The sequence below is a fragment of the Hippocampus comes genome, unplaced genomic scaffold (genome assembly GCF_001891065.2).
Source record: "Hippocampus comes isolate QL1 unplaced genomic scaffold, H_comes_QL1_v1.1 scaffold179, whole genome shotgun sequence".
NCBI classification, from domain to species: Eukaryota; Metazoa; Chordata; class Actinopteri; order Syngnathiformes; family Syngnathidae; genus Hippocampus; species Hippocampus comes.
The window spans coordinates 212,484-225,245 of record NW_017804805.1 but is presented as its reverse complement, the minus strand read 5'-3'; the positions used below and the strand labels follow the sequence as shown (position 1 = coordinate 225,245).

The 12,762-nt window shown below is 40.0% G+C and overlaps 1 protein-coding gene across 1 annotated transcript; it reads right to left on the bottom strand.

The window, feature by feature from the left end:
- Positions 1–2,154: 2,154 nt before the first annotated feature.
- dhfr (dihydrofolate reductase) lies at positions 2,155–8,926 on the bottom strand. Its single transcript, XM_019856286.1, has 6 exons — positions 8,745–8,926; positions 7,935–7,984; positions 6,840–6,945; positions 5,612–5,735; positions 4,570–4,685; positions 2,155–2,448 (listed from the first exon to the last, which is right to left on the bottom strand). Exons 1-6 carry the CDS (start codon positions 8,834–8,836, stop codon positions 2,367–2,369), a joined length of 570 nt encoding a protein of 189 aa, XP_019711845.1. The 5' UTR covers positions 8,837–8,926; the 3' UTR covers positions 2,155–2,366.
- Between the last annotated feature and the right edge of the window lie 3,836 nt (positions 8,927–12,762).

Genomic DNA, 12,762 nt, shown 5'->3' with positions numbered 1-12,762 from the left:
GTTTTTGGAATGTGGGAGGAAACCGCAGTACGCTGAGAAAACCCACGCAGACACAGGGAGAACACGCAAACTCCACACAGGGAGGCCGGAGCAGGAGTCAAACCCGGGACTTCTGCACTGTGAGTTTGACCCACTAACCACTGGGCCACCGGGCCACCTTGCTGAAGTTTAATTTTACTTTTTTTTTTTTTAAATTATTTTTTATTAATTGCCTTGAATTTTACTGTATAGAGGTCAAATTTTGGGTGACACGATGGTCGACTGGTTAGAGCGTCGGCCTCACAGTGCAAAGGTGCAGGGTTCGATTCTGGCTCTGGCCTTCCTGTGCGGAATTTGCATGTTCTCCCTGTGCCCGCGTGGGTTTTCTTCGGGTACTCCGCCTTCCTCTAACATTCTAAAAACATGCATGGAAGATGAATGGAACACTCGAAATTGTCCCTAGGAGTTAGTGTGAGCGTGGATGGTTCTTTGTCTGTGTATGCCCTGCGATTGGCTGGCAACCAATTCAGGGCGTCCCCTGCCTACTGCCTGAAGACAGCTGGGATAGGCTCCAGCACACCCACGACCCTCCTGCGGATAAGCGGATTAAAAAATGCATGGATGGGGATCCTCTCAATTAAATTAGAGCGACAACCAAAACTCTTCATATTTGGCCTACACCCAGAGGTGTGTAATGTGAAACGCCATGAAAATACATTGTATATTTTTTGAACATCACTTTTCACATGAAAAAGTATGGGCAAGCCAGGCATTGACATGTGATTTAGAAAAAAATCTGTGCATACCGTTGGGGGGGGGGGACTATTATTCTTAAAAATAAACAGGACATTTCAAGCAGTGTGTGGACGATTTATTATCAATTGATTAAAAATTATGAGTTATCTCATTTATTGAGTGAACCTGTTGCGGAAGAGGGGCACCAGAACTCATGGAGAACTCTGTTGTTTTCGCTCTAACCACTGGCTTGTGCTATACAGTATTTCATCCATCCATCCATTTTCCGATCCGCTTTATCCTCACTAGGGTCGCTGGAGCCTATCCCAGCTGTCTTCGGGCAGTTAGGCGGGGGACACCATGAACCGGTTGCCAGCCAATCGCAGGACACACAGAGACGAACAACCATCCGTGCTAACACTCACACCTAGGGACAATTTGGAGTGTTCAATCAGCCTGCCATGCATGTTTTTGGAATGTGGGAGGAAACCGGAGTACCAGGAGAAAACCCATGCAGGCCCGGGGAGAACATGCAAAGCCCACACAGGGAGGCCGACCTCTGCACTGTGAGGTCGACGCGCTAACCACTGGACTACTGGGCCGCTACGTGCTATATTTCATATTTCTTTATTTAAAAAGGGACAATAAATAATTGATCAACAACATAGAATGTAAATGCGCACGAGTTAGCTCAATTATGCTTTCTTTGGCAGTCCCTTGTGTAGATGTAAAAGCCAACCTAAAATGAAAAGCAATCAAATCAAACATCAATTTACAATAGTATTACCCCCAAAAATATTTCCCAACGGGCTGCCGGAACAACTTAAAAATCAAAACAAACCAATCAGCTAGTTTTCCAGGAAAAAAAAAAACTATTGACTATTCTGTTTTTTCTTTTTTTTGTTTTATAGAAGCCAATTGAATAATTCAACCAATCAATCTATTAAAGCTAGGTCAATGCGCATTTGGGTAGTACTGTATTTTTTTCCAGGATGTCATTACAATCCATGGGGCTAAAATTTCTTCAATGCTGTTTTTTTTTTTTTTGGCTGCATATCAGGTGTGCAGTGCCTGCATGTGATGTGGTAAAGCTAAGTCCACTGGATCCCGTTTGGCCTAAAATACTTACGAAAGCTCACAGATGGACTAGCAGACTGACGAATGCTCACCTCTGTGCAATATTTTCATCTTCTTCATACAGATAAGATAGTAGCCTTAACCTTGAAGAAAAAGAAAATGGGAATTCCCACGAAGGAAAACACACAAAGGCCCAAAAAGTTCAGTGGTCACATGTTATTATTATCCATATTTTGTGACATGAACCAGAACCCTCACACACACACACACACACACACACACACACACACACACACACGCCTTATGACTTAAAAAAAAAAAAAAATCAAAGAGACCAATATTACAAATGCAGGAGCTTCTTGAATTACACAGGACAATTTACCAGTAACCACAGTTGAAAATAGGGCATTCAAGTGGCTGATTAAACTAAGAAACCCTCAGGACCAACTACCGAGGTGTTAATTGAAATTGGAAAACATGAAAACTTTTGTTTGGTCAGATTGCGGATTTTAATTCAAAAAAATTACATGAACACATGGCAAATTTTCAGGGGTCCATTTCCTGTCGAATTGACATCAATGTGCAATGCTCTCATAAACTTCGAATCGGTACTGAATACCATTTTCCTCTTGCAGGCCCTGTGGAACTCCAGGAAACCTGCAAGAAAAATCAAACTTTGTGAACTTTGGATTTGACACGCACCATCAAAGCAAAGGGTCCTTTATACTCTGAATCAGGACTTGTGTAACAGACAACTACCGTATTTTCCACACTAGAAGGCGCAACAAAAGTATTCAATTTTCCCAAAAGCCGACAGTACACCCTATTAACCAATGCCACTTATGTATGGTGTTACCCAGTCTCTTTATATTCTCCATTGAGTTGTTTCCCTGTTCGTGGTGATTATTAGCAGGAACCAAATGACATGTGCATTCGCCATGACAGACTCAAACAGACAACTACTTTGTGAGCTCTGCGCAGCCATTATTAAATGAAGATAATACCAAAAGCAGCGTTAACTACCAACTAAAACGAAGGAAGACGGAGACAAGCAAGATTTCTAAGGATATCTAGCCCCTTATGGATGTGAGCCCATGAGATTTGTGTGCCTTTTTGTGGAATCAATTTTCTTCAAAACTTTTGTCCATCCATTTTCCGATACGCTTTATCCTCACAAGGGTCACGGTGGGTGCTGGAGCCTATCCCAGCTGTCTTCGGGCAGTAGGCGGGGGACACCCTAAACCGGTTGCCCGCCAATCGCAGGGCGCACAGAGACGGACAAATATCCACGCTCAAATGCACACCTTGGGACAATTTTAAGTGTTCAATCAGCCTGCCATGCATGTTTTTGGAATGTGGGAGGAAACCAGAGTACCCGGAGAAAACATGCAAACTCCACACAGGGAGGCCGGAGCTGGAATTGAACCTGGGACCTCTGCACTGTGAGGTCGACGCGTTAACCACTGGACTGATAACTTTAGTCTTTCATTTATTTTTTTGTACTGCCATTTGTGTTTATATGTTTCATGTCAGTGTTTGTGACCAGTTCTGCATGGCTAAGCTCTATATAACTAAAGCTGTATTGTATTGTATTGTATTCTCTTACCGTAGCGCCATCTAGTGGATGCATAGCACAGCTGCAGCCACTATTGCAGCTTCTATTCTATGCACCTTATAATGCAGTACGCCTTATGCATGAAAACGGTTGACTATAACTATAATCCGAAGCACCTTATCGTGCTGAAAATACAGTGTACTTGTGCTTTAACATCACAAATTCAGATCAACACTTACACAGGGACATAACACTTTTTTTGTTGTCAACTTACCTTTCCTGCAGTGGGTTTAATTAAATAAAGAAATCCAAATGTATTGACCAAGACAATTTTGCTGAATTAATTGACTGGGGGGGAAAAGGGTGTTTTGGGGCGGTTCTCAGAAAATGTGGTCCAACCGTATGATTCAATGCTGACGCCCTTCGGGAATCATTCTTTTCTTCCCTTGACAATCAATAACTTGCTTTCTTGATGTCTTGTATCCTAGTTTCCTATCTTTGTGCTTCCTTCTTTCCACATTTTCAAAAATAGCCTTTTTTGTTTTGTTTTTACCTGCTTTTCAACAACTCTATTTTTGGGCTTTCATGTCACACTCTTGGACCATACCTTCGAACAACCACCCACCTGCAGAACAGTCAACAGGAATTTTGAATCATTTTGCTCGACAAAAGTATTTCAGTTCAACAATATTCTTCAGATGTCTGGAGTGAATCATTACAGTTGGAAATGTTTCATTGCAATTAGCTGTTACTTTGTTTTGGAGTGGGTTTGCTGTTTTTTTATATATTTTTTATTGTTTTGTTTTTTTTCCCCAAAAATTCTGAGCTGTAGTTTTGTTTCAACTAGTTTTTTAACAGTTTTCTTGTCAGGTGTGAGATTAAAAACAATACAATTATTATTCTGTAATCAAAAAAATAACTTTTCTAGCAATGACCTCAGGCTGAGCTCGGTTACAGCGTGCGTCAGCCAGGAGTAGTGGCCTATAAAGGTTAAAAGTATATTAATATGGTGTGAAATATTTTTAATATCAGTAATGTTGTTTGTTTTTGACTTTGACAAGCGAGGTCTGCACAATGAATGTTCTCAAAATTACTTCAGAAAAAACACAAATCATTTTCTTTGCTAAATCAAATTTTTTGATATTGTGACTGAAAACCAGTGATGTCCCTGAGCCTACCAACGCCATCTTTTACAATCACAATTACAACCACGTCGTTCTTACCCAGGTAGCAGATTGTAGTTGTCTGGGCAGAATTCAGGGAAGAATGTGTCACACGGAAACTGTTTCAGAACTTGCGTGACAAATAACCTTCTGGTGCCTTGGCTGTGCATCAACTCCTACAAACATCAACAATTTTATAAAAAACAACAATAGACAGTAAGGCAACATTTTATAGTACAGGACATTCCACATTGCACTGCCAAGAGTGTTCTTGAAAGTTGAACAGCATAAAGCAACTTCTTTCACTTTTAACATTATGCGGACTGTCTCATACAACTTTAAAACCAGATAAATTAACATGGTTACATTGCAAAGTGCACTAGCACTGAAGCGGAGAGATATTTGACAGAATTAAACAAGGTCTTATGGAGGCATGGGTGTGTATCTGAAAACCGTGAGCAAAAATATTGTGGTTTCATGGTGTCATGGTATCCAATTACGGCTCTAAAATGTATTATTCAGAAATGATTCAGTAAATAACCAAAACTTTTTTTCATTGAAGGCATGGCATAAGAAAATTAGTAAAAGTAAAAAGAAAATAACATAACTTTTCGGAATAAAATTAAAATGTAGTACAAAAGAATTTCTCAGAAAATATATAGCTATATTTATGTAATGTCAGAGGGGAAATGCTAGTTACCTAGTTATCTGCTTTATTTGTGAGTCTATAGTATTTATTACACCAAATGTAGAACGTTAACTCTCGTTTCTGGCTGCAAATGTTCATTTCAAGACAGTGTTATAATGACACCGTACCTATGCATATACAGGTATTAGCATCACTCTGAGTTAGTCAAAGAGTGATGAGTAGAGGTCTAAAAAATGTGATATTCTTCCATTACTAAGCCACGGTACCCTAAATGACTTCTCACACCAACAACGAGGAAAAGTTATGTCGCTCTGCCTGCACTGACCCCCCCCAAAAAAAACCTCATACAGCAGAGGGTTTTGAAAGCATGACTTTTGGACCCACAGTACAGTGTATCTTGTGGCTACCTGACTGCTTTGTAAATTTTTAAACCCGACCAATAAAAATGGTTACCTTGTAGAGTGAGCTTCCTCCTATAACCCAAACCTGATCAGCCTGGTCTGACAGCTCTGTGTCAATCAGCCTGAGAGCTGAGCAAAAATCAGGAGCCAAGTGGTGGGCGCCAGCAGGGGGAACTCTGTCGGTCAAGCAAAACCATTGTTAAACAACAGAAACTTTCACGAAGTTGAAATGCACTCTTTTAAACCAAACTACAGCAATCTATTGTTGCATAATTGCATCAGCTACCTATGCCGAACCCTCGAATACAGGGGTCACCAACAAGTCCGCAGGCACCAGGTAGAACCCCCCCCCACCCTAACGACCACATGCGTAGCCCAATGGCCTGTTCTAAAAAAAGCTAGCCAGTAAAGGGACATTGTGATTGTGACAAATCAATTTTTGTTAAAACAATAATAAAAATCATTCATAATTAATAACCTAGTTCAAGGTAATTTCAACAAATTTCAGAAGTGTGTATGAGACAAGTAGCTGTTCGCCTTAATCAATAGCCGAGAATTCACTCTCACAGGTTGGTGACCCCTGCTCTAATGTGAACTTTTCTGGGCCTCCAATGCCATTAATACACAAAAAAATAACTTAATTTATCATTAGCATAAATTAGTAAATATTGTTTTAAAATGTGTCAATTGTTTGTATTTTCAATGGCTGTTAAATTACGCCTGAACTGAAATTTTGAATATAAATTTCCAGAAAACAAATGATATGTAAGAGTCTTCTTCTATACTTCTGGTTACACTATAAGGGCCAAATTTAATTGAACGGCGAAGATTTGAAAGTGTGCGCGCATGTAGTGAATGTTGCTTATTTTGTCAGGTTTTGTTCATGGTTGCAACTGGTCGCAAAGGTGTTTCATTGGTGTCAAACTTTTTTTTTTCTAATCGCAAAGAACAAACAAAACAGGGTCAAAATTTGATGGTGACAACAAAAACTGTTTGTGACCATCAAAACTGTTTGGTAATGACTAGCAAATATATTTGCAACTGTTTGCAGCATTGAACCAACCTTGATTTTCCCCCCCAGGCCCCCCAAAAAAAAATACATTTGCTATGCGCGGACACACTTGTAAACCTTTGCCGCTCAGTGAGATATAGGCTTTATGAAATCAATACATATGAAATACTGTGTGTGTGTGTGTGTGTGTGTGTGTGTGTGTGTGTGTGTGTGTGTGTGTGTGTGTGTGTGTGTGTCTGACTGTGCGTGAGACCGGCGTAAGACATACTTAAGTTGTCGACTTAGGACGATGTTGATCCTATTGTTTAAAGGTCTGTTTTTTTCTGGGATGGAAAACCATGTCTTCCTGCCCATGATCACAACATTCTGCTTACCTGCAGAAAACAACAGATCATGACTGCATTCTTCAGGACAGCAATGGCCGTCATATATGTATGTGTGTGTTTATGTATGTACAGTATATATATAGATAGATAGATCAATATATGTGCACAAGCTGCTGTATTTTCCGCACTAAAAGGCGCACCTAAAAGCCTTCCATTTTCGCCTTAAAATCCGATGCGTCTTGTGTATGGTCATTACGGTAATATTTCGACACCAAAATAACTCCTTATTAACGAGTCAATGTTATAACTTGCTGTTGGTTAAGTGAACTGTGTCGCTGCTTTATTAAATACGTTTTACTGACATCTGATCGTTCTGTTGGCATTTCCTTGAGTGTAGCTCTATCTAGTGGAGGCATTGTATATTGCGTCTTATAATGCAGTGCGCCCAATGTATGAAAAGAATTCCAAAATAGTCCATTCAGTGAAGGTGCGCTTCATAATCTAGTGCGCCTTTTAGTGTGGAAAATACGGTACTTGCATTGGATTTGGCCACAATGCAGATCTTATTTTGGGAGTTTAGGAGTTAAAGCTGCCGGTTCAATGGATTGCAATTGCATTGGTTTTTTAATCTTTTGAATGATTGTTTCTATTTATTTTTTTATTTGTTTTGGACGGATTGACTTGATTGACGGACTAATTCACCTGCGAAATTTGCAGACGGAAGCACAGTAAAAATAGCATGAAGAACTGACAGACTGATGATTACAGTCTGATTCAGCATGAAAAATGATGACCAGGTAACCAGACCGCGGGCAGATGACGAATGACAGAATGGCAACATTTTGTAAAATGCCCACCTGTGATATTATATGTGCAGCGCAGTTACTTCAACTGTCTCATCAGCCAGATTTAGAAAATATCCCAGGGACCTTCACTGCTACAATACAGCGAGCTCCTCTTTCATTAATTGGTCTCAGTATCTACACGTTTGTGTCCCTCGCGTTATCCCTTAAAAATGTGGACACTTGAACAGTTACCTTCCTCAGATGCCGTGGCAGTCATCTTCCGGAAATATTTGAATTCATCACTGGAAGAGAACATCATTTATCGGGTTTATTTATAGACATTAAAAAAAAAAAAAGTTGCACAGATTGCACCAACTGCTCCAGAAACACACTTCCTATATTTTTTAAAATCGTTTTTAAATGTGTAATTTTCATAAGAGTTTACAGTTTAGTATTACAATTTCAACCTTTAATTATTGTGAAAAGTATACCTCCGGTGGCCCATTTCAAGGTATTGATGGGGAAATGGAGCAATATTGTAAATTATGACACATACCCGGTGTTCCCTTTTTTGTGTGTGTGTGTGTATTTGCCAAAATAATGCCCCTAGTTAATTTTAGTGCATGGGGCCATGTATGATGTATGTGTACACACACACACACACACACACACACACACACACACACACACACACACACACACGTACGTGTGTAGATGAACAGTTTTTTTTTTCTCTTGCCGAGTATCATATGAAAAGTCGTTTTTGAACCACGAAAGTTCACCCATCATAGGGAACGTAACGTTTTCCAACTGTTGATCTGCGTTCACTAAGTTTGAATGGTCATACACAGTACAGTATTGCAAAGTGGCAATGGGGCGATGGGACTAAAGTGCACCGAGCTTGCAAAAGAAAAGCTTTCGATCGGCCAGTTCGCGTGTCCGTAAAGACTATCTCATTAAAATGACCATCTCCTTTCTTTCTTTTTTTTAAATTAAAACCCAGATTAAGCATGATTTCACAGATCTGTGAACACGTTTAACACCACAAAGATGTTCACTTACTTTAGTCTTGTGGGATGCCATGGGAGATTTCCGTCTCTGCCTATTCCCAAATCAGGACACATTGCAACGATGCCATTCAAAACTCGAGCCATACTCCTGTATCTACAGTTGTGTTCACAGACGTTTTTATACTTCTGGTCTACAGTCTTCTTTAGAAAAGCAACACTTGGCAAACAACATTTCGGCGCATCACCGCCACCGTGAGGATTGGAGGTTAATTGGGGATAGAGAGGCCATTGGGTATCCCTACAACAGGGATGTCAAAGTCAAATGGACGGAGGGCCAGATAAAAAATTTTGCTGCAAGCCGAGGGCCGGACTGATCGAATGTTCATTGAAAATTTTAAAAATGACCACATATTGTTTATTGAACCAAATTTAATTGACTGAAAACCTAACAAATACATTCCAATATGGTCAGATAAATAAAGCAACATTTTTTTATTGCTATGTCAGTAAACTTTAATTTTCAACAGGCACAAAAAAATTTCCTTTGTATAAAAATACCCATAACATGAATGAAAGAATATTTTATTATATTATTATATATTATTCCATATTTTCTCTTTTAGCAAAAGTAGGCTAAATTTACTTAAAACTATCAATAGTCCATATTTTCTCTTTTAGCAAAAGTAGGCTAAATTTACTTAAAAGAAAAACAAATAATAGTACAGTAATTTTCGATCATTTACTTGAATAAAATATTTTTAAAACATAATTGGATTGAAATACAATAAAATAAAGTGCAAAAATGCTCTGAGCTGAGCAAATCCTCAAAATTGAGTGAGGGTGTTCAGCAGTAAATCGATTTCTGTGTGATGTTTTGTTCAGTTTCATCAAAGAAAATAGTTGTTCACACACTTATGTTTGAGCAGCCTGGATGCGCAGCGGGGCCACTGTGTCGGGGAGGAAACGGGCAAACTGCGCAGCACGCACTGCCGTATCTTTGCAGAAACACTGCAATTGTGTTTCTGCTAATGCTCACGTTTAAAAAGAGTTGCTTTTTTTTCGGGGTAAACGTTGTCACAAACTTTAAGTATACCGTTTTTAATTAAATCCCCCTTCCCCCTCCATGTCCATGTTCTTGTTTTTGTTCGCATGTTTCGTTTCATGATGTCGTCTCAGATTACACTATTTCAATCGCGCCACACTTTCTCCGCACAGAAGACACAGGTTTTCCAGCTACGTCCATGAACATGTACTTCGACTCCCACCTTGTTTGAAACCCCCGGTTCTCAGTGTCCACCTTCCGTTTTGCCATTTTTGATGGGTATCTGAAAGCTAATGTCACTGTTATGGGAACGACTGCTAGACTAATAAATATTTAAATAAAGCGGCCGACTGCTTGGCGCGTCACCGTTGCATTGTGGGAAATGTAGTATTGGTGCGTGTAAAAGATCTGCGGGCTCTCGGCTTGCTGCGGTCCGCGGGCCGGTTCTAATAATAAATCAATATCATCCCAGGGGCCACTGAAAACATTCTCACGGGCCGGATTTGGCCCGCGGGCCGGCACTTTGACATGTGTGCCCTACAAGCTCCTCTCGAATGGAAATGCGTGTCATTATCAGCTTTCAAATTTTTTTTCTTCATTTCATTAACCACTTACTATAGCAGGGACAGGTAACTTAAATGATAGCGGCAGCCACAAATTTTCATCAGTGCTTCTGGGGGCCCACAATGGGACAAGACACTTCATTTTAAATATGGACATACAGTACATGCAAAATAAATACATGCTCTGAATATATTTCATTTTTCGTAATACATTTAGGAGGGCATTTTTTTACACTGCACAACAAGCAAAAAATGGATTTAGATTTTTTTCATTTGTTTTCATCACAAAATAAACTAACAATATACTGTATTGATTTTCTGCGATTGGCTGGTTCAACCGGTTCAGGGTGTCCCTTGCCTACTGCCTGAAGACAGCTGGCATATGCGGTTCAGAAAATGGATGGATGGATGGATGGATATATTGATTTTTCCAGGCCTGATGTGTATACAAAGTTTCATGAAGTTTTGTGCTTGTTTAGACCCTCAAAGTCAGTGTTCATTTTCTGCGCATTGCCACATCAACAGAATTTTGCTAAAACGCATAAATTTCACATTTTAGCATCATGAAGGCCATTAATAGAAAAGAATGTTTTCTAATTTCTAGTTGAACAATCAGAGCAACTAAACAGCACAGGTGTTGTCTCAGTTATCTCACTCACTCGACCGCTTCCCTTCAGCACACATCACACCAATGTGATGGGTCTGTGACTTTAAGTCGCAATTATTTATATCCTGAAGTTTGGGATTTTTTGGAGCATGTTCATGGCAGTGTCTCTTTTGGAGCAAACAAAATATGAAATGCCAAATTTTATGCCCTGCCGCCATATAGTACTTAGAAAACTCAACATGTTTTCCATGTTGTTTTCCCAGGTGTTAAGATGGTACAGCCCAAGTTTGAAATCAATCGGATTAATCCTCTAGGACAGGGGTGCCCAAGTCCGTTCCTCAAGAGCCCTGATCCAGCCTGTTTTTCATGTCTCCCTCTTCCAACTAGTGATGGGAATGCCGGCTCTTTTTAGAGAGCCGGTTCTTTTGGCTCGGCTCACTAAAAAGAGCCGGATCTTTCGGCTCCCAAATGGCTCCTCAGTTTTTTTGTTGCTTAAATTAATTTACTACCAAAAACAATGTAAAATTATGTGTAAAATGAATTACGAATGTAAAAAATATACAGTATATCAAATATTTATTATTTATATGGCTTGATTTATATTCTTCTGAACATACTCAACATGGAGTACAACATGGAGTGCTACAAAAAATAAATTACAAAGTACAAAAACAAAGACCCATCTCAAAATAAGGTCAATAAAAAGTTCCAATCTCTGATTGTGTATATTTATAAACTTTTAACAATTTACAGTAAAACAACATAAGTAAGCTTTGATTACCACACAACAAATTACAAATTAAAATTTGGCTTTTTTTTTACGTGTTTTTCAGCCACGTGAATTAAGATTGAAATCATATTATTGCTTTAAAAACGCATGAGTCTGTTTTCCTGAAAGATCTTGATTGATTCGTTTTCAGAAGACATTTAGGGGGGCCCCCCAGGCAACGGCCTGCGATTGCCTCATAGTAAGTCCAGCTCGTCCCGGCTGGTATGCGTATTACAGCATTCTCATTCGTTGTTGCACGTGAGTGTGAACGAGGCTCGTAGGTGGCTTTCATTTGAAACCTTCTCAAAAGGCGTTCCCTCTTTTGTTGTATGAAATCGTACCTTGAGAGTGGGGAGGGAAAAAAAAAAGCGGCAGGGTGAGGTGAAATCTAAAGGCACCAGTAGGTAGTCAGGTGGTCCCCCGCGCTCTGGAATGGCGCGTCCCTCCCCTCCGCTGAACCCCTCGATGCCATTGTGATATGCGGGAGCTGCATGACCGATGCCACAAAAGAGTCGACGTTGATCTTTGAAGGCGAGCTCTGCTCTCACCGCGCTGTGCTGACTTTTTCAAGAAAGATTAAAAAAAAAAAAAAAAAGAAAAGATTGGATTCGCTCTGCTAGAGCTGTCACTCGCATTTTAACTCAAAATGGGCGAAGGAGAAGACGTTGATCTGGCTACAGAACAAATTTCCACACAATTTGCATGACGAGCCTTCCACGAAAAGCTGGATATTGTGCAAAGAGGTCGCCCAACTCCTGCGCTAGTTAGCCTGTCCCAGCAAGGAAAAGGGTTTGTCCGTCATTTTCAGACGAGCAATTATGAACGGTACCCGTGTCTCACAGCCTTTGAGAAACGCTGGAAATTGTATTGCTGGGAATGCCTCTTGCTTGCAACTGACCGGTGCGTTTAAAAACGTTTGGGGACACTCGCGTAGATCTGCAGCTCGGTAAACAGGCACCCCGGGAGACGGAGTTCCACAACGAAAAAGTAAAAAAAAAAAAAAATCGGGAAATTAAAATTATACCAGAAACACGACCGGACAAAAACGGCTTTCAGCATTAGCTTCCATGTCGATAGAAAAGGACTTGC

What these genes read in the sequence shown, in the direction of transcription:
- dhfr (XM_019856286.1), bottom strand. Translation starts at nt 8,836, where the DNA reads ATGGCTCGAGTTTTGAATGGCATCGTTGCAATGTGTCCTGATTTGGGA. An exon ending in TGGCATCCCACAAGACTAAA is followed by an intron (nt 7,985 to 8,744) that starts GTAAGTGAACAT and finishes GTTCTCTTCCAG; the next exon opens with TGATGAATTCAAATATTTCC. An exon ending in TGCCACGGCATCTGAGGAAG is followed by an intron (nt 6,946 to 7,934) that starts GTAACTGTTCAA and finishes TGTTTTCTGCAG; the next exon opens with GTAAGCAGAATGTTGTGATC.